Below are 19,357 nucleotides of genomic sequence, written 5' to 3'. Positions count from 1 at the left end.
AAGAGGCAGAAGCTTCCCCCCCACCCCCCCCCGCAGCCACGCTCCCGCCCTGGGTGGGTTTTTTTATTCAATCCGTTGCCGCGGGAACGGACCCAAAATACAAAAAAACCAACAAAAACCAACGGAGGAAACGAGGAACCAGCCGAGAGGTACAAAAGAGCCGCAGGGCCGGGGGGCACCCGGGACCCCCCCGGACACCCGGCACCGGCAGGCGCGGGGGGGCCCCGCGGGCACAGGGAGCCCCAGAGCCGGTCCCTGCCGTGGGCCCCGCTCCGGGACCCCCCCGGGACGGGGAGGGATCAATCGGAGCCTGACGCGGAGTCCGAGGAGCTGCGGCGGGGGCTGGGGGCACCCTCCTCCTCCGAGTCCTGCGGGAAGGGACAGCGACGGCGGGTCAGCAGGGACACGAGGGCAGCGGGGATGGCGGGGTCGGTGGGGGACAATGGGGTCAGTGGGGGACAACGAGGTCCCCACCTCCCCCATGCCCCCCGTGCGGTGCCCACGGTGACACTGCGGCAGCGCAGGGGCTCGTGTGGCACACAGCAAGCACCCACAGTGAGGGCCACGAGCAGCTGCTGCACACAAGGCCCCCGGGCAGGGCTGGGGTGCGGGTCCCCCCTCGGGCAGGGCTGGGGTGCGGGTCCCCCCCAGGCAGAGGCTGCCCCAGCTCCCCTCACCTCCTTCTTGCTCTCGGCGGAGGAGCTCTCGTCGCTGGACACGAACTCTTTGCTCTTGAAGCTCTCGTTCGAGCTCTTGGCCGAGGACTTGCTGGAGGACACAGACTTGGAGGTGGCGCCTTTCCGCTCCGCCTTCCCCTTCGGCTGCTTCTCCTGCTTCTTCTTCTTCTTCTTGGACCTCTCCCTGCGCACGGCGGGAGGAGACGCGTGAGCCCCGCCGCGCCGGCCCAGCCCCGCGGAGCTGCCCCCAGCCCCGCACTCACGCCCGGGAGCTCTCGGCCTTGCTGCCCACGCTGTATTCCTTCATGGCCTTCTCGTAGTCCCTCCTGGCGTCCTCCGCCTTGCGATCCCACTCCTGCCGCAGGAACACGGCAATGGTGGGACTGGCTCCCTCCTCCCACACCACCAGAGCCCCAAACCATCCCCTCTCCCATGCGCCCTCCTTGGAACGCTCAACCAACAGCCCCACAGCCGCGCCCCCTTCCCCACCTCCCACCTATGGAGCTCCAGGTTCCTGCAGCAAACAAGGGTCTCTCCAGCCCCCCCTTGTCCATCCTTGCCACGTCCACCCTCCCACCCTGGGCCACCTCCCCCCCAGCAGCCCAGCCCGCGCCCCCCGTCCCTCACCTCTTTCTTCTCCTTGGACATGGCTTTCCAGAGCTCACCGGCCTTCTTGGACAGGTCTGTGATGCTGATGCCGGGATGGTCGGACTTGATGCGCTCGCGGCTGGCGTTCAGCCACAGCATGTACGCCGACATCGGCCGCTTCGGCGCGTTCGGGTCCTTCCCCTTCTTGCTCTGGGAGGCAGGAACAGAGAGAACCAGTGTGAAGGGCTCAAGCAGCACCACCCACTGCAGCCCTGGGGACATGGGGCTGCCCCACGGCCACCAAAGGGCTGGCTCTTGGAGACTGGTCCCCCAGGAACTGAAGGGACAGGCCGGGCCTTTGGGAAAGATTCCAGACTCTGAAGCCAGGCTGAGAGAGCTGGGCTGGGGCAGCCTGGAGAAGAGAAGGCTCCTGAAGGGGAGACCTTAGAGCAGCTCCAGTGCCTAAAGGGGCTCCAGGAAACCTGGAGAGGGGCTTTGGACAAGGGATGGAGGGACAGGCCAAGGGGAATGGCTTTAACCTGCCAGAGGGGAGATTGAGATGAGCTCTTGGGCAGAAGCTGCCCCATCCCTGGCAGTGTTCAAGGCCAGGTTGGACACAGGGGCTTGGAGCAACCTGCTCTAGTGGAAGGTGTCCCTGCCCTGGCAGGGGTTGGAACTGGAGAAGCTTTAAGCTCTCTCCAACCCAAACCAGGCTGTGACGGCCCCACAGGAGGCGGCGGGGCCGGGCTGGGTCCCAGCGGGTGGCAGCGGCGGAGGCGGCAGCACGGAGGCCGCGCGTGGCTCTGCCTGTGCAGCCCCAGCAGCCCCTCACCTCCGGGTGCTTCCTGCGGGCCTTGCGCTCCTTCACCACCTTGGCTTTCTTGGCCGGTTTCTTGTCGTCGCGGTCGCTGTCGCCGTCGCCGCTGGAGGACGTGGCCGAGGCGTTGCTGTCGAACCTGCGGGGCCCCGGCACGGGGCGGGGGGATGCAGCAGCTCCGGGGGGCAGCGGGCCCTGCCCTCGGCTCCCCCGGCCTCCAGCAGCCCGTCAGCGGGAGCCTGCCCGCGCCGAAGCTGCCGCGTTGGTGCTGAGCGGCCCCCGGGGACCCTCCTTCCGGGAACACGGCTCCATCCCCACCTCCCGCACGGTTTGGGCTCCCCCAGCACCGCCCCAGCTCCTCCCCGCGGGCTGGACCCGCTCCTGCGGCACGCGGGGGTGCTGAGCACTGCTCCCGGTGCAGCGCAGCCTCTCACCCTCCCTCCCCCAGCCCGGAGCTGCAGCCCAGCCTCCTCCCACCGCTCCCTCCTTCCCGGCTGCTGCCGCCTCAGCAGGAGCCAGCCGCTGCCCTGAGTGCTGCTCCGACCCCTGAGGGCCCGGTAATGTCATTAGGATGGAGCGAGCCCACACTCTGCAGCCCTGGGGTGTGTAAAGTGATGCTGGCTGCGGCACCCCCGGCGCTCCCAGCCCCACACAGCACCTTCCAGAAGCTTCCCTCACGACAGACCTGCCCAGCCCCTACTCACTCTTCAGCCACATCATCATCCTCTTCTCCGGGGTTGAAGGACTCGTCTGGAAGGAGAGCCCAGGGTCAGCTCTCGACTCCCCACAGCCCGAGCCCCCCGAGCCCCGGCGGCCCCTCACCCGTCTCCTCCCCAGAGCCGTCGCTGCTGTCGTTGGCGTTCTCCTCCCGGATCTTGCCCTCCTCCTTCATCCTCTCCAAGTAGGCATCGTGCTGGTCCTCATCCGAGTCGGCGTATTCATCATAGCTCTGCTTCATGCCCTGCGGGACGGGAGGCGTGAGGAGCGCGCCCATGGCCCAGCTCCACACCCCTCCGGGGCCTGCAGCCCCCAGCGGCCCGCACGGGCACGGCCCCGACCACGCAGGGACCGGGAGCAGGGACCGGGAGGACAGGACCCTCCTGTTCCCAGCAGGGCTCCAGAGAGAAGGGCAGAAATGTTATGAGAGTTAGCTGGGGGCCCCTCGCACATCATGCTGCAGTTACTGGGTTAACAGGGACCACCACCAGGCCATGCAGAGGAAACCTGCACCAGGAGGAGGAAGAGGAGAAAGAGGAAGGGGTATCGCACGGACCTTTTTCCTCTACAAGGGCAAGGAGAGAAGAGAGAGCTGAAAACTAAACCAGAAGGGCAAAGGAGCAGTTTGGAGAGGGGAGAGCACGCAGGCCGGCGGGGGGCTGCCGCTCTGCAGGGACAGGTACCTCCTTCAGGCCGCGGTTCTTGATGTTCAGCTTCTTGGCATTGACGAAGTCGAAGAGCTTCCCGTACTCCTCCCTGCGGGCCGGGGGGGTCAGGGCCGGGGGCAGAGGCCGGGGCAGCACCCCCTGCCCCGCACCCTGCCCCGCACCCACCTCTCGATGCTGCTGAAGGTGTACTGCGTGCCCTGCTTGGTCTCGATCTCGAAGTCGAAGGAGCGGGTGGTGGTGGTGCCGCGGGCGAAGTTGACGAAGCTGATCTCGTCGAAGCGGATGTGCACGGGCGGCTTGTGCACGTAGATGAACCCGCGCTCCAGCGGGTACAGCAGCCCCGAGCTCGCCTTGTACGAGCACGTGATGCACTGCGCGCCCGAGTGCCTGCGGGGCACGCGCCCTGAGCCCCACGGCTGCCCCCCGGCCCCCACACAGCGCCCCCCGACCGCAGCACCGGGAGAGAAACGGGCCAGATCCACTGCCAGGGCCAGGGAGGGCTCTCAAGCAGTGGCCTCAGCCCCCCAGACCAGCGGCTCTCCTGTCCCAGGGGCTCCCCATGACCCATCAGTGTGCACAGAACCCCCTCGTGTGCTGGGCTGCACCCCCACAGCGTGAGCAGCAGCTCGGGGAGGGGATTCTCCCCCTCTGCTGCGCTCTGGAGAGACCTTAGAGCAGCTCCAGTGCCTAAAGGGGCTCCAGGAAACCTGGAGAGGGGCTTTGGACAAGGGCCTGTGGGGACAGGCCAAGGGGAATGGCTTTAACCTGCCAGAGGGGAGATTGAGATGAGCTCTGAGGCAGAAGCTCTTCCCTGTGAGGGTGCTGAGGCGCTGGCACAGGGTGCCCAGAGAAGCTGTGGCTGCCCCATCCCTGGCAGTGTTCAAGGCCAGGTTGGACACAGGGGCTTGGAGCAACCTGCTCTCGTGGAAGGCGTCCCTGCCCGTGGCAGGGGGTCGGAACCGGAGGAGCTTTAAGCTCCCTCCAACCCAAACCATTCTATGGCCCTATGAGGAGGCACCTGCCCCACAGCAGGAAGATCCCACCCCCCACGTCCCCTGCCCTCGGCCGGCAGCAGCATTCCTCACCCCTGGAAGTTCCCGGGCACGGTGATCTTGCGGTTGACCAGCGCCTTCATGACCCTGCTGACCATCTCGTAGAGGGAGCCCGACATGTTCTTGGTGAGCCGCCCCTCGAAGCGCTTCTCCACCTCCTCCCTGTGCGGGCGCAGGCAGCGCTGGGAGCCGGCACCCGGCACGTCCCTCTCCTCCCTCCCGCAGCCCCGGGGCCAGGCCGAGGACGCGGCCGGGCGGGAGCTCACTCACTCGTTCATGTTGAGGGTCAGGGAGATGTCCTCGTCCTTGGAGAAGAGCAGGATAAGGAAGTGGTAGCGGGTCTGGCCTTGCTTTATCGGGGGGTCCAGGCTGATCTGAAGAGAGAAGAGGTGATGAGGAGCTGAGACCCCCCCGCGCTCCCCCCCGGGGCAGGGCAGGCCCCGGTGGCCCCTCACCACAAAGAACATCTGCCGCTGGTCCTTGTGCGGGAGCAGGAAGAGGCGCAGCACCGTGGTGTAGGGGATCTTGTAGTCGAAGGTCTTGCCGTGCAGGTGCAGGAAGGTGGGGTAGATGCGGATGTCGTAGCGCCCGCGCGGCGTCAGGCACTGCAGCTCCCGGAAGATGCAGATGGCGTCGCCCGTGGCCTGGATCACGTCCGCCTTGGACAGCACGTTCTGGGCGAAGGCCTGCGAGGGGACGGGGCTGTGGTGGGGAGGAGGGACCCACCGGGCCCGGCACGGCCCCGGCGCAGCCCCACAGCCCCCTCACCTCCACCGGGTCCACGCCGTCCTCCTGGGTCGGCGGCACATAGAAGCGAACCTCCATGAGCGAGACCTCGGCGTCATCGTTCTGGTGGAACTCCAGCGTCACCTCGTTCTTGCCCGTGGTGCACTGGGACACGTTGCTCAGCGGGATCTCGAACACCGGCTGCTCCCCGATGTCGAAGGACAGGAGCTGCCCTGCGCAGGGGGACGCGCCCGTCGCAGCAGGACCCGACCCACCGCGGCCCCAGCACCAGCCTTGCTCTTCCCCCCGGCCCTCCTCTCCCCCGCTGCATCCCCCCCGCTCCCTGCCTCACCGCCGGGCCTCCTCCTCCTGCCTGCGGCCCCGGGGACAGGCACCGACCAGGCGCGAACAGGAGGGAACCATCTGTTCCCACCCTGCCCCGGTGCCAGGCCCAGGACAGAGGCAGCAGCTCCCCCGGCTCCTCCAGGAGGCATCGGGCTCTGCCAGACCCTGCAGCTCCCACCCAACCTTCCCTTCACACAGAGCATTCCCTCCCGCAGGGAATTCCCTTCCCTGCCTGCCCTGGGTCTGCCGTCTCCTGCTCCCCCAGGCTCAGTCCTGCCACCATCCCCGCTGTCCCCAAGGACACCCGGGGCCCTGCAGGGACAGCCACACGGGCGGGAGCCCTCCAGCACAACTCACCTCCGAACCTCACCGTGCCCCAGTTCCAGCCCTTCACGCACAGGTCCTTCTCGGCCAGCTCCAGGCAGTAGTGGGCCTTGAAGAAATCCGAGAGCTTATCGAATTCCTGGGACGGGGCAGCGGGAGGGAAGCTGGTCAGAAACCCCCACGCGCGGGGCTGGGGGCCCGGCGCTGCTCGGGGGCGCTGGGGCGGGCGCGGGGCACTCACCGACTCCCGGAACCCGTCGTACTTGTAGACGTGGCCGTTCTTGGTGAGCAGCTTGAGGCCGTGGCCCAGCGCCACGCGCCGCCACACGCCCTCGGCCAGCTCCGAGGCCTGGATGTTGTCCACCTTCCCCGTCTTGCTGTTCTTGAAGATGACGCCCTGGCGGCTCAGCCGCAGCCGCCCGTCGTTCTGCGGGCGAGGGGCGGCCCCGTCACAGCGGCTCCCCTTGCCCAGCCCCGTGCCTCACGCATCCCCCAGCACCCCCCGGGGCACGGGGCACCCACCAGCACCCTCCATGCGCCCCGGCCCCAGCGGGTTACGGGGGCCCCGGCAGCACCCACCAGCCCCCGGGCCCTGGCGCAGGCTCCCGCCCCACGGAGCCTGCAGCAGCCACGGGGGGCGCGGGAGCTGCTCCGTTCCCAACCGCATCCCGGCCGCCGGGCGCGGATGCTCCGGGATGCTCCGGCGCCCCCGGTACGCCCCGCGCCCGGGGCCCTCACCATGGAGCCCTTCACCTCCTGGTAGATCTCGTTGAACTCCAGCGTGTCGGCCATGGCGGGCGCCGCTTGGGGGCTGGCGGAGCCGTCAGCGCCCCCCCCGCGCGGGCATGTCCCGGCAGCTGGGGGGGCACGGGGGGGTCAGCCGGGGGGGGGGTGTGGATCCCGGCCCCGCAGCGCCCCAGAGCCCGCCCGCGGCCCCCCCCGACCCGCTGTCCTGGGGGGGGGCACCCGGACACCCCCGCGCCCGCTCCCGCCCCCCCCCGCCCCCGCGCAGCCACGCACCGCACCCCCCCCGCACCCCCCATCCCCGCTGCCCCCCCCACCCCCCGCACCCCGATTCCCGCCCCGGCGCTCGCGCCCCCCGGCCTGACCCCCCCCGGGACCACCCCCCCAGCGTGGCCTCCCCCCCCCCCCCCCCATCCCCGGGCCCCCATTCCCGGGCCCCCCCCCTCCCCCCCCACCGGGACCCCCCGGGCCCTGCCCCCCCCGCGCCCCCCGCCCCCCCCCCCCCCGCACCGCAGCCACTTTCCCGCCTGCGCAACACGAACCTCACGCGGAGCCTCCCCCGGGACCGCCGCCGCCGCCGGAAGTCACCCCCACTTCCGCCATAGAGAGGAACCGCTCTGGCCGCCGTTGCGGGAGGACCGCGCTGTACAGGCAATGGGGGCAGACCATAGAGAGCCCGGAGGACTCCGCCTAGAGAGGACGCAGCGCTCCGCGCCCGCCCCGCCATAGAGCTGGGAGGGGATCGGGGTAGAGCGACCGCTCCGCCCGACCGCGCCTGCCACGCCCGGCACCATAGAGTTGATAGCGCCGGGCGGACCCCGGGGCGCGCCCCCGGACCCGGCACCCCCCAGTGGGGCACCCCCAGACCGGGAACCCCCAAAGGGACACCTCAATGGGGCACCCCCAAACCGGCACCCCCCAATAGGGCACCTCGAAGCTGCACCCACAGACCGGGCATCCCCAATGGGGGACCCCCAAACCGGGCACCTCAAACCCGCAACCCCTAATGGGGCATCTCAAACCGGCACCCACGGACCGGGCACCCCCAAACCGGGCACCCCAGTGGGACACCCGCAATGGGACACCCGGGGCACATCGAGGGGGGGGGCAGCCCAAACCGGGCACCCCCACGTTAGCACCGCCGCCCCCAGCGCCCCCAAACCGGCCCCAGCTCGGGGCACACACACGGGGGGTCCCCCCTCCATGGACCCCGCCTGCCCCTCACCCCCCGCCAGCCGTGACCCCGCCCCCGCCCCGCCCCGCTCCGCCCCGCTCTGCCCGCACCCTGCCCGCACCCTGCCCGCAGCACCGCTCCCTGCCCGCAGCACCGCTCCCTGCCCGCGCAGCCTCGGCACCAGCCCCCGCCGCCCGTGCCCTGCCCGTGCCCTGCCCGCATCACCCCGCTCGCTGCCGGCACAGCCCGTCCATCACCCCCCCTGCCCGCTGCGCTGCCCACCCCGCCTGCACCACCCTCCTCGCTGCCGGTACCGCTGCCTGCTCCTGCCCTGCCCGCGGCCCCGCTTCCACAGCCCGAACACCGCCCCTCGCTGCCTGCCCCCTGCCCGCCGCACCCCGCCCTGCCCGCACATCCCCGCTCTCTGCCTGCCCCCCGTCCCCTGCCCGCCCCCCGATGCCGGCCCCGCGCCGCTGCCCCCGTTGGGTGATCGAATTCTTCTCGTACGAGACGCCCAAGTCGGTGGTGGTGAGGAGCTGGGTGGTGGGCGCCACGCACCGCGCCGTGCAGCTCCTCATCCTCGCCTACTTCATCGGGTGAGACCCCCGGGGGCACCGGGGACCAGCGGGTGGCAGCGGGGACGGGGCGGAGGAGGGACGGGCAGGAGGGTGACACGTGCGACAGCGCCGGGACATCAGGTGTGACCGTGCGGGTGGCAGCGAGGGGACAGTGTCGGTGCCACAGCGGGTGGCGGAGCGGTGCTCCCGGGGGGTGACAGCGGCCACGTCGGGTCACGGGTGGGTGACAAGCGCCTGTTGGGGACCATGTGCCACTGGTGCCGGGGGTACCGGGGGGTCCGTCCCCGCCGTCACCGGCCCCGCGGTGCTGCCCCAGCTGGGTGTTCCTCCATGAGAAAGCCTACCAAGTGCGGGACACCGTCATCGAGTCCTCGGTGGTCACCAAGGTGAAGGGCATCGGGCGCTACGAGGGGCGCGTGCTGGACACGGCCGACTACGTCACCCCCCCCCAGGTGAGGCCGCGGGGCCCCCCCCCAGCCCCGGTGCCCCCTCCCCGGCACTGGGGGTGACGGCGCGGTCCCCGCAGGGCACCTCGGTGTTCGTGGTGGTCACCAAGCAGATCCTGACGGAGCAGCAGGCGCAGGGGCTCTGCCCCGAGGTGCGGGGCTGGGGGGGTCGGGGGGGGGGCATTGGGGTGACACCACCCCCCCTCCCCCCGCTCACCACCGCCCCGCAGAGCGAAGCCGCTTTCCGGTGCCGCAGCGACCGCGACTGCCGGGGCAGGAGCCCCACCACCGGCAGCGGTGAGGGACGGGGGCACGGGGCAGCTCCGCGCGCCCATGGGCTGAGGCCGCCCGCTCAGCGCACCCATGGGTGCTCCGCAGGGCTGCTGACCGGCCGGTGCGTCCCCTACAACGAGACCCTGCGCACCTGCGAGATCCGGGGCTGGTGCCCGCCCGAGGTGGACACGGTCGACGTGTGAGTGATGGGGACACTGGGAACACGGTGGGGGACACGAGGACACGGGGGTGCGTGCGCCCCCGCCGCGCGCCCAGGGCCACCTTCTTGTCCCCCCCCAGCCCCATCATGCTGGAGGCCGAGAACTTCACTCTCTTCATCAAGAACAGCATCCGCTTCCCGCTCTTCGGCTTCGAGAAGTGGGTGCCCCGGGGCCGGGCCGGGCCGCGGTGCCCCCCCCGGCGCCGCCTCACGGCCGCGTCCCCCCAGGGCCAACCTGCCCCCCCCCGGCGCCGGGGGGGACCTGGGGCGCTGCCGCTTCCACCCGCAGCTCCAACCGCTCTGCCCCATCCTGCGCCTGGGAGACGTGGTGCGGCTCGCGGGGCAGGACTTCCGCACGCTGGCCGCCACCGTGAGCCGCGCCGGGGCCGGGGGCGCGGGGCACGGGCACGGGGCAGGGGGCACGGCGAGTGGGACGTGGGGACACAGAGATGTGGGATGTGGGGACGCGGGGATGTGGGGACATGGCGGGTGGGACATGAGGACGGGGGAACAGGAGCATAGGACGTGGGGACATGGGGATGTGGGACGCAGGGATACAGGGGTTTGGGGCAGGGGATGTGGGGACACGGCTGAGGGATGTGGGGGTATGAGACATGGGGAAGTGGGACATAAGGACACAGAGACATGGGATATGGGGTTGTGGGACATGGGGTCGTGGGGATGCAGGCATGAGGGATGTAGGGAATGGGATGCGAGGACATAGGGACATGAGGACACAGAGGAACATGGGTGTGGGCACATGGGGTTTGGGATGGGGGACACGGGATATGGGATGTGGGATGCGGGACAGAGACTGGGGACATGGAGACAGGGAGATGTGTTGGGGGACAGGGGGATGAGGGCCATGGGGACAGCCATGGGGTGACGCGGCCCCGCGCGGTGGCGCAGGGGGGGGTGCTGGCCATCAAGATCGGGTGGGTGTGTGACCTGGACCGCGGCGGGGAGCGCTGCCTGCCCCGCTACTCCTTCACCCGCCTGGACGGGCTGTCCCGCGCCACCGGCTACAACTTCAGGTACGGCACACGCCAGCGCCGGACCACGCGTGTGCCACACGTGTGCCACGCGTGTGCGCCACGGCCCGTGCCCCCCGCGCAGGCACGCCCGGTACCACCACTGCCAGGACGGCACCGAGCGCCGCACCCTCACCAAGGCCTTCGGCATCCGCTTTGACGTGCTGGTGTACGGCCACGTGCGTGTGGGGCTGGGGCCGGGGGGGCCATGGGGAGGGCTGGGGAAGGGTTGGGGGCCCTTCATCAACGGGGTCTCTGCACTCCCAGGCCGGGAAGTTCGGCATCGTCCCCACCCTCATCAACACGGTGGCCGCATTCACCTCCATCGGTGTGGTGAGTCGTGGCCGTTCTCAGCCTCTACATGGCAGCATCTCCCCGGAGGATGGGGGGAGCCCCCGCATTCCTGAGAGGGGGCTTGGGAGAGGCCCTGAGCACCCCATAGGTGTGGGGCAGGGGGATGGTGATGCCCCATAGCAATTGGGAGGGGGGTGCACACATAGCCGTGCAGTGTGTGGAAACAGCAGAGCCCCAGCCTGGCTCCATGGAGGGCTGTGGGGTGTCGGGAGGGTGCCCCATAGAGCTCCCTGTCCACCCCAACGCTGCCGCCCCAGGGCACGGTGCTGTGCGACATCATCCTGCTCAACTTCCTGAAGGGAGCCGAGCACTACAAGGCCCGCAAGTTCGAGGAGGTCAGTGGGGCTGGGGCTGCCGCGGGGCTGGGTCAGGGTCACAGAGGGATGTGTGGGGCTGGGTGGGGGGTACACTCTCAGGCAGTGCCCCTGACCCCCGCGGTGCCCTGGCCATGGGGCAGGGACTAACCCAGCGCCCACCCACTGCCCCACAGGTGCCAGAGGTGGACATGGCGCCATCCCCTGGCAGCCCCACGGCGCCGGCCCGCGGGGGGCTGGGCCTCTGCCCCCGGGACAAGCAATCCACCGACTCGGGCACCTTCTCCCTTGGCCACTAGTGCTGGGCACAGGGATGGGGGGAGCAGGGGGTGCCCGGGGGGGCGCAGGGATGTGGGGGGGACCCTGGGCTCCAAAGGTGTCCCATAGGGGCCACCCAAGGTGGGCACCGGGACCATGGTGCCCAGAGCTCATTGCGACCCCCAAGAGGCTCCTACTGCCCACCCTGACCCCAGTGCCCACCCTGGGAGTCCCAGTGACCCCAGTGCTCACCCTGGGCGCCCCAGCCCTGTCCCTGTGTCCCCAGTGCCCATCACTGCGTGTCCCAGCCCTGCCCGTGTCCCCAGGGTGCCCCATGGCCCCCTGACCAATGTGCCCCGAGCCCTGAGGTGCCACTTTCCCATGGGGTCACCCCACATCCCCAGGTCCCCACAGCTCCCACATCTCCATCCAGGGTGCCTGGGGCTGGGTGATGCTTCCTGGGACAGTGGGTGCTCCTGGGTGCCAGGGATGACCCCCCCCAGATGGGTGCTGAGCCCCCCTGTACCTCCCAGCATCCCCCTGCTCCCCCCAGCCCCACACCGGGGGCTGCACCCCCCACCCCAATAAACCTTTGGCTCGCAGCACCCACAGTCTCCAGCCTGTGCCGGTGAGGGGTTATGGGGGGTCTGGAGGCAGCGGATGCCCAACCCCACAGCAGACACTGGAGAAGCCCCAGCGGTTGGGAGGTGCTGCCCAGTGAGCAGAGGGGTCATCGATATTTATTCCCCCCCAAACACATCCTACGCCAGGGCAGAGCACCCCCAAGTCCAGTAGAAAACAGGGTGCTGGGTTCTGGGCGCTGGGTTCTGGGTGCCGGGTTCTGGGTGTGGGGCTCAGTGGGTCACATCGTCGGGGGTCTCGGTGCCGGGGGGCACCGCCAGGGGGGTGCCGGCAGCCCCCAGCTCCTTGGCTCGGCGCCAGCACTCCTGGGCCACCACCACAGGGCTGACGAAGGCCACGAGCACCACGGCGATGAGCCCCAGGTTCACCTGGGGGGGTCAGGGCGTGGGGTGAGGGGCGCTCACCCCACCCAAGGGGTGCCCCGGGCCAGCCCCACAGACCCCCCGGTCCCCAGTGCTTGGGGCAGGACTCCCCCCAAGGGGCAGCACCCCATCCCTCCATGGGGCAGGACCCATTCCCCACGGGGCAGGACCCCATCTCTCTATGGGGCAGAACCCATTCCCCATGGGGCACGACCCCATCCCACCATGGGGCAGAACCCCACCCCTCCCGGGGGAGCCGTAGGGCAGCCACTCACGTAGAAGGGGTCCCCGTGGAGCGGCCCCTGCACCAGCGCCACGCAGGGGTACTGCAGCAGCGCCACCAGCGCCGATAGCGCCATGGCCAGGCCATAGAGCTTCCCGAAGTGCTGCGGGGGGAACCTGCGCCGCCACGCGCCGTGTCACCGTGTCACCCCCACCCTGCCACCAGCCCCTGCCACCACCAGTGACCCCCCCCACCCCATCCCCTGCCACCCCCATGGTGACCCTGCCACCCCCAGTGACCCCGCCACCCTGTCCCCTGCCACCCCTCCAACACTGCCGCTATTCCCTGTCATCCCAGTGACCCCGCCACCCTGTCCCCTGCCACCACCAACCACCCTGTCCCCTGACACCCTGTCCCCCCCCAGTGCCCCCCTCCACCCCGTGGTGCCCGCGCACCGCCGGTGCCCATACTCACGCGATGGCTATGAAGGCAGCGTTGCCGCCGTAGAGGAAGGAGCGGCTGAGCACCTGCAGCACGAACGTGCCGAACTGGACGGGCAGCACGGGCACGGCCGCGGCGATGGAGAAGAGCAGACCCAGCACCACGGTCACCACCAGCGACAGCACCGACGCCTGCAGGTCAGCCAGCGCCCCGAGGGCTCCTGCGGGACCGCGGCGTCAGGGCTCGGCGCGGTGGCACCGGGCACGGCCCCGCCAAGCACGCGGGGGGCCGGTGGCAGCGCGGAGGCTGGGGGGCGGTTACCCTCGGGTCGCGGGGCCTTGCCGCGCTTGTGCCGATCGAGGATGAGGCCGTTCCACGGGGCGCAGAGCACCCCGCAGAGTTGGGTGAAGGCGAAGGCATTGGTGTAGGTGCTCACTGCGGGGGGACAGCGTCAGCCGGGGGGCCGGGGCCCGGCCCGGGGCTTGTCCCCCCCCCCGCCATGGGCGCACGTACCCAGGGCGGCGTCGCCGCGAGCGAGGTAGTCGAGCAGCGGGTTGAGGGTGCCGATGAACAGGTAGTGCCGGAGCTGCAGCACCGACAGCCAGGCCACGTGCCACGCGAACAGCGCCGAGCACGCGCACGCCAGGAACGGCACCGCGGGGGGGGCCGCGGCGCCTGCGGGGGCTGGGGGGTGGGTGTCAGCCACGGGCACGTGGGCACAGGCAGGCCCCGCCCCCCCGCCCCACCCACCCCGGACCACGCCCACCCCGACACACCCTCATCTGCATAGCACCGCCCATCCCTCCCGCCACACCCATTCACAGCACGAGGCCACGCCCCTCTATCTGCATAGCCCCGCCTACCCCCGATGTCACGCCCACTTCATTTACATAGCCGCGCCCGCGCTCTGCGAACACCCTCGCAGTCACGCACCGCCCGCGGACCCACCCCCTTCATCTGCATGGCCACGCCCACCTCGCTTGGATGCCAGTCACCACCATGGCCCCTCCCCCCGCCCCAGCCCCGCCCCTCACCCCGCGGCGCTGACGGCTCCAGCGGCGTCTCCTCGGGCCCCGCCTCCCCCGGCGCGCGCTTCTCCTCGTAGGTGCGGTAGGACCGCGACCGGCCCGGGCACTGCAGCCTGCGACCGCCGCCGCCGTGGGACACCGCCCACCGCGGGATGGGACCCACCGCCCACCGCGGGATGGGACCCACCACCCACCGCGGGATGCGACCCATCACCCACCGCGGGAGGGGACACACCACCCACCGCGGGAGGGGACCCACCACCCACCGCGGGATGCGACACACCACCCACCGCGGGATGCTACCCACCACCCACCGCGGGATGGGACCCACCACCCACCGCGGGATGGGACCCACCGCCCACCGCAGGATGGGACCCACCACCCACCGCGGGATGCAACTCACCACCCACCGCGGGATGGGACCCACCACTCGCAAGATGGGACCACCAACCACCATAGGAGGGAAACACCAACCACCCAGTATAGGGCCCGCCACCCGCCTTTGGATGGGACCCACCACCCACTACAGGATAAGACCCCCACCCAGGGGATGGGACCCATCACCCAGCACAGCATGAGACCTGTCACCATCACCCATGGACCCATCACCACCACCCATGGACCCATAACCACCACCCATGAGTGCTGCTGCCCTGTGGGGCGCAGGCAGGGCCCCCCCTACCCGTAGTTGTAGGCGGGGGGCAGCGGGTAGGGGATGCGGGTGCGGGGCATGAGGAAGAGGGTGCGCAGCACGTGCCAGGCGCTGCAGGCCGCCATGAAGAGGAACATGGTCCGCAGGGGCAGCCCATGCTCATACAGCACCTATGGATGGGGATGGGGACAGGACAGGCTGGTCGGCCACCCGCCGTTGTCCCACTCTGGGGCCACAGTCCTCTTCAGCCCCACTGTGTCTTCATGGTGGCCCCAGCAGTGGCTCAATGGTGGCCCCAACCATGCCCCCAGTGGTGGCCCAACCGTCCCCAGCTCTGTCCCCAGCACTCCTCATGGTGCCTGTGCTGGGGATGGGCCCCCGGGGACACCCAGCACCCCCTGTGCCCACCTTGATGATGAGGAAGATGGCAGATGAGGAGTCGAAGGCCCCGTTGTAGAGAGTGATGATGATGGAGCGGTACTTCCCAAAGAGGTTGCCCACCTGGCATGGAGAGACTGCCCTGTGCCATCAGGACCCCCAGCACCGGGTGCCCCGGCCACCAGATGGAGGTCAGGGTGCTGGGAACTCACCTGCATGTTGGTGAGGATGAGGAGGATGCCGCCCACCGACAGCATGGACATGGCCGGGAAGAGCAGCACCGCCAGCCCTGGGGACACAGGGGTCAGCGGGGACAAGGGGGGTCCCCAACAGGTCCCCCTCCCAATGCTCACGGGGTCTCACCTGGGGTGGAGAAGGCAACGAGCAGGGTCCCGCTGGTGTAGAGGGAGCTGCAGCATGGGGACAGTGGTGACACATGAGACAGGGTCCTGCGGGGGGCTGGCACCCCCTCGCACCAAGCACCCCAATATCCCATGGGTGTCCCTGGGGACGGGGGGACACCGGGGAAGCCCTGGGGACATCAGGGAGATCTGAGGGCATAGAGGGGGCTGGGGGCAGTGGGGGGGGGGGGGTGGGACACACTGGGGACAATTGGTGGCATTTGGGGGCAGGTGCCTGAATGGGCTGTGCCCCTCCCCAGTTCCCCAACACCAGCACCATGGGTCAGTGCAGGCCCAGCCAGGCTGCCACGGGTGCCCCCTTGCCATGGGTCCCCCAGCACAGGCAGGGCCCTGCCTGCCCCACCCTGCCTGCCCGCCCCGATAACACCCACACCCGATAACACCCCCCAGCACCCTCACAACACCCCTCACACCCTCCCCCCCAGCACCCATGGGTGCCCCAGCACTGCCCCGCCGCTCACATGGCGATGAGGCGGGCGACCGTGGTGCCGAAGCGGTCAAAGATGAAGCCCATGGGGAAGGTCATGAAGTTGTTCATGAAGGAGCCGATGGTGAAGACCAGGGAGAACTGCTCATCCTGGTGGTTGCAGTCTGCGGGGCGGCCGTCAGCGGGGACAGGGGACACGGGGACACAGGAACACAGGACACCCCAGGGCATAGGGACAGTGGGGACACAGGCATGGGGACAGTGTGGTCATGGGGCACCCAGGATATCAGGACAGTGGGGACATGAGCTATTGCAGGACATGGGGGCAGTAGGGACACGACTATGGGGACAGCAGGGACACGTGGCATCACAGGACATCAGGACAGTGGGGATATGGCCATAAGGATAGCATGGACAAGGGGTACCCATGGGGCACCACAACAGTGGGGACACAGGCGTGGGGACAGTGGGGACACACATGTGTGACACCCAGCACACACACGAGGACAGCAGGGGCAATGGGGACATAGGGCACCGCAGGACATGGGACAGTGGGGACCCAGGGATTAGGACAGCGAGAACCTGGGGCACCGCAGTGCACCGGGGACGTGAGCACCCTGGGACACGAGCGCCCCGAAAGGGTGCCGTTGGGGCCGTACCAAGCAGCTTGGTGTCGTTGGGGCCTGGCATGTCTGTGGGCTGGCACCACTCCTTGAAGTACTGCAGGTCCTTGAGGACGAAGACGAGGGAGGCCCAGCCAAAGATGAGGCCGCAGAAGGCGCCGCACTCCAGCAGCCCCGAGAGCAGCGTCCCCAGGCGCTTGGGCAGCCCCGCGCCGCCCCCCGCCATGGCACCGGCCCCGCGGCCCCGCTGCATCTGCGGGCACACACAGCGGTCACCGGTACCCGCACCCTGACACCCGGCACACACACCCGGCACCAGCACCCACCCGGGGTCACTGGGTCACCCACACCATGACACCCCGGCACCCGGCCATGTCGCCACTGGGCAAAGGCCCCCGCGGCCCCAGCAATGCCCCTGTCCATGGCCACTGGTGGCTGGCACCGGTCCCCAGCACGCTACAACATGGGCAAGGACCCTGCTTGGCACCAAGGCTTTGCACACATATGTACACAGGCTCACACACATTGCACACGCATGCATATGTGCTGGCACCCCCCTGTGCCCCCCACCCACCTGCACAAGGCCAGGCCTTCCCGCTGTCACTGTCACCACTGCCGAGCTCAGATGTGCACCCGCACCCGCGCCAGCACGGACCCCACTAATCTCCCGAGAGCAACCATGGCCCCCCCCCGGGCTGCCTGGGCCCGATAGCAGCTCGGTCCCCCCCCAGCCGCACCGGGACTCCCCCGCGGCCGCCCTATCTGCCAGCGCCAGCCCGTCCCAGGGACCGGCCACCTCCCCTGGCACGGCCGCGGGACCCTGGCACGGTGCCGCGCACCCCGGTGTGAGCACCGCGGGCACCGCACCCCCACCCCCCGGGACACCGGCACCCTCCGGAGCTGGCACAGCCCCTGGGAACCCGGCGTGTCCCAGCGGGGGCCCTGGCACAGCCCTGGGAACACAGGCGCAGAGCCCGGCACATTGGCACAGCCCCCGGGACACGGACCCACCCCCTGGGGCCCCGGCACAGCCCTTCGGGACAGAGCACAGCCCTTGGGGCCCCGGCACAGCCCCTGGGGACCCGGCACAGCCCTTGGGGACCCCGGTACGTCCCCTGGGGACCCGGCACAGCCCTTGGGGCCCCGGCACAGCCCATGGGGACACCGGCACGTCCCTTGGGGACCCCGGCACGGCATCTTTGTGACCCTGTCCCACCCCCAGGGACCCAGTCATGCCCCCAGGGACCCTGGCACAGTGCTGGGGACCGTGACACATGCCCGGGGGACACTAGGTCACCCCCTGGGGGCACCAGGTCAACCCCCCTACGTGGCTGGGACCTCCCGTCCCTTGGTGTCACCGCTGTGCGCGGTGCCAAGGCCACGTCCCCGGCCCGGCCTCGCGTGCCCCAGCCCCACTCACCCGCCCCGAGCCCCCCACCGAGCGCGGTGCCAGTGTCCCGCTGGCGGCCGGTCCGATGTAATGGCCGTTAATGAGGCCTCATTACAGCGCCGGCGGCGGCTAAAGATTAGCCAGCCCCGGGCAGATGGTGCTTGGCCCGGGGGGGCGAGAGCTCAGCGGGGGCACCAGGGCGGCACTGGGGCGCTGCTGCGGGTGTCATCGGCCACCAAAGCCATGATGGCAACCCCGACATACCGGTTACCCCAAACCATATTGGTGTCCCCAAGCCATACTGGTCTCTCCCGACCGTACTGGTGTCCCCAAGCCATACTGGTCTCTCCAGGCCATAGCAGTGTCCGCCCCCATCCTGGTAACACCCCCCAGGGGACCAGAGGATCAGGAGCCCCAGCACTGGTGCCGCCAGCCCCCCTCAGCCACCCTGGCCCTGCCGTGTCCCCCGGGTCACCCCGAGCGTAACTGGGGTCAGGTGAGGACAAAGGGGCACCCCCCCCCGCGCCGGTGGCCCGGGCCTCCTTCGTTTTAATCATTAATTGTGGCCAAGGCCGGTTCCCTCCTGCCGGGACCGGCGGGTCCCGCGCTGAGGGTGTGCAGCTTCTCCAGGGGCTGCTGTGGGGCTGTGCTGCGCGTACCCTGCGGGCCCCTGCCCACCCCGCTGCCCTCCGGTGGGGGGGGTGTGGGGTGCCCCGGGGTGGGCCGTGCCCCGCGGGGCAGGGACGGGGGCAGCGGCGGGGGCGGGGGGGGGCGGGCAGCGGCCTTTGCCCGTGCGCGGAAGGGGGGAAGCAGCCGTGGGGCACAGCGCGCAGAGCACTGCGAGGCCTTATGGAGCTGGGAGAGGAAGCACGTGGTGGCGGGGTTCGGGGGTCCTCCCCGGCCATAGCCCTGCCCCACGGCCCCGACACAGCCCCACGGCCCCAGCCCCACAGCCTCCCCCTCCGCAGCCCCACAGCCGCGCCCTCAGCCCCCCCAGTCCCCCGGAACCGGCCGCGGCCTGGCCCACGCGGTTCCCGTTCTCCGCCCGGCTCCTCCCGCCGCCGCCCCCGCTCCATCCGTTACTCACCCGCGGCTCGCGGCCCGGCGCGACGGGGAGGGACCGGCGCTGCCCCCGGCGCTGCCCCGCGCGTGCTGCCGGTGCTGCCGATGCTGCCGGTGCTGCCGGTGCTGCCCGCCCCTCGGCGCGGCGGGCGGAGAGGAGCGGCCCGGTCCGGCCCCGCCCCTGCTGCGGCGTTGCCGGGGGGGGGGGGTACGGACGGACGCGGGAGGCGGCCCCGGTGGAGCGGCCCCGGGGCACCGCGTGAGGCCGGGTCCTCTCCCGGCTGAGCCCCCCCCCGTGTCCCCTCCCCGCCGTGTCACCGCTGCACCCCCCCAGGCGAGCCACCTTCTTCCTGGTGTCCCTGAGGTGTTCTACAGCGGGGGCCACCCCTGGGTCACCTTCA

The 19,357-nt window shown here is 70.4% G+C and overlaps 3 protein-coding genes across 6 annotated transcripts; 1 reads left to right on the top strand and 2 right to left on the bottom strand.

Annotated features, from left to right (window-relative positions):
• Positions 1-47: 47 nt before the first annotated feature.
• Positions 48-7,277, bottom strand: SSRP1 (structure specific recognition protein 1). Of its 2 annotated transcripts, none has more exons than XM_030483930.1 (17): positions 7,201-7,277; positions 6,653-6,771; positions 6,156-6,341; positions 5,948-6,053; positions 5,288-5,478; positions 4,975-5,205; positions 4,790-4,893; positions 4,553-4,681; positions 3,633-3,854; positions 3,483-3,555; positions 2,905-3,043; positions 2,787-2,832; positions 2,098-2,221; positions 1,305-1,475; positions 941-1,032; positions 678-861; positions 48-368 (listed from the first exon to the last, which is right to left on the bottom strand). In XM_030483930.1, exons 2-17 carry the CDS (start codon positions 6,704-6,706, stop codon positions 300-302), a joined length of 2,121 nt encoding a protein of 706 aa, XP_030339790.1. In that variant the 5' UTR covers positions 6,707-6,771; positions 7,201-7,277; the 3' UTR covers positions 48-299. The 2 variants fall into 2 exon arrangements, with proteins under 2 accessions (XP_030339790.1, XP_030339789.1); XM_030483929.1 differs by lacking the exon at positions 7,201-7,277 and adding an exon at positions 7,169-7,195.
• Positions 7,278-7,949: 672 nt separating this feature from the next.
• P2RX3 (purinergic receptor P2X 3) lies at positions 7,950-11,906 on the top strand. The gene is made up of 12 exons (XM_030483940.1): positions 7,950-8,428; positions 8,727-8,862; positions 8,937-9,008; positions 9,087-9,153; positions 9,235-9,328; positions 9,430-9,507; positions 9,578-9,719; positions 10,259-10,383; positions 10,466-10,559; positions 10,648-10,713; positions 10,992-11,069; positions 11,225-11,906. Exons 1-12 carry the CDS (start codon positions 8,289-8,291, stop codon positions 11,345-11,347), a joined length of 1,215 nt encoding a protein of 404 aa, XP_030339800.1. The 5' UTR covers positions 7,950-8,288; the 3' UTR covers positions 11,348-11,906.
• A 9-nt stretch (positions 11,907-11,915) lies between these two features.
• SLC43A3 (solute carrier family 43 member 3) lies at positions 11,916-19,190 on the bottom strand. Of its 3 annotated transcripts, none has more exons than XM_030483932.1 (13): positions 17,079-17,123; positions 16,541-16,757; positions 15,916-16,045; positions 15,396-15,442; positions 15,245-15,321; positions 15,063-15,155; positions 14,685-14,824; positions 14,009-14,115; positions 13,488-13,649; positions 13,296-13,409; positions 13,061-13,194; positions 12,586-12,709; positions 11,916-12,316 (listed from the first exon to the last, which is right to left on the bottom strand). In XM_030483932.1, exons 2-13 carry the CDS (start codon positions 16,755-16,757, stop codon positions 11,943-11,945), a joined length of 1,719 nt encoding a protein of 572 aa, XP_030339792.1. In that variant the 5' UTR covers positions 17,079-17,123; the 3' UTR covers positions 11,916-11,942. The 3 variants fall into 3 exon arrangements, with proteins under 3 accessions (XP_030339792.1, XP_030339794.1, XP_030339795.1); XM_030483934.2 differs by lacking the exon at positions 17,079-17,123 and adding an exon at positions 18,982-19,190 and having other exon boundaries at positions 12,007-12,316; positions 13,008-13,194; positions 13,488-13,658; XM_030483935.1 differs by having other exon boundaries at positions 12,007-12,316; positions 13,008-13,194.
• Positions 19,191-19,357: the final 167 nt, after the last annotated feature.

This window comes from Strigops habroptila, chromosome 4, assembly GCF_004027225.2.
Source record: "Strigops habroptila isolate Jane chromosome 4, bStrHab1.2.pri, whole genome shotgun sequence".
Taxonomy (NCBI): Eukaryota; Metazoa; Chordata; class Aves; order Psittaciformes; family Psittacidae; genus Strigops; species Strigops habroptila.
The sequence above is the reverse complement of the archived record's forward strand: the minus strand, read 5'-3'. Positions and strand labels throughout refer to the sequence as shown.

What these genes read in the sequence shown, in the direction of transcription:
- SSRP1 (XM_030483930.1), bottom strand. Translation starts at nt 6,706, where the DNA reads ATGGCCGACACGCTGGAGTTCAACGAGATCTACCAGGAGGTGAAGGGC. An exon ending in AGCGGCAGATGTTCTTTGTG is followed by an intron (nt 4,894 to 4,974) that starts GTGAGGGGCCAC and finishes TTCTCTCTTCAG; the next exon opens with ATCAGCCTGGACCCCCCGAT. An exon ending in CCGCCGAGAGCAAGAAGGAG is followed by an intron (nt 369 to 677) that starts GTGAGGGGAGCT and finishes CCCTTCCCGCAG; the next exon opens with GACTCGGAGGAGGAGGGTGC.
- P2RX3 (XM_030483940.1), top strand. Translation starts at nt 8,289, where the DNA reads ATGCCGGCCCCGCGCCGCTGCCCCCGTTGGGTGATCGAATTCTTCTCG. An exon ending in GAGCCCCACCACCGGCAGCG is followed by an intron (nt 9,154 to 9,234) that starts GTGAGGGACGGG and finishes GGTGCTCCGCAG; the next exon opens with GGCTGCTGACCGGCCGGTGC. An exon ending in CATTCACCTCCATCGGTGTG is followed by an intron (nt 10,714 to 10,991) that starts GTGAGTCGTGGC and finishes CTGCCGCCCCAG; the next exon opens with GGCACGGTGCTGTGCGACAT.
- SLC43A3 (XM_030483932.1), bottom strand. Translation starts at nt 16,757, where the DNA reads ATGCAGCGGGGCCGCGGGGCCGGTGCCATGGCGGGGGGCGGCGCGGGG. An exon ending in CGTTGCCTTCTCCACCCCAG is followed by an intron (nt 15,322 to 15,395) that starts GTGAGACCCCGT and finishes CTGTGTCCCCAG; the next exon opens with GGCTGGCGGTGCTGCTCTTC. An exon ending in CAAGGCCCCGCGACCCGAGG is followed by an intron (nt 13,195 to 13,295) that starts GTAACCGCCCCC and finishes GCGGTCCCGCAG; the next exon opens with GAGCCCTCGGGGCGCTGGCT.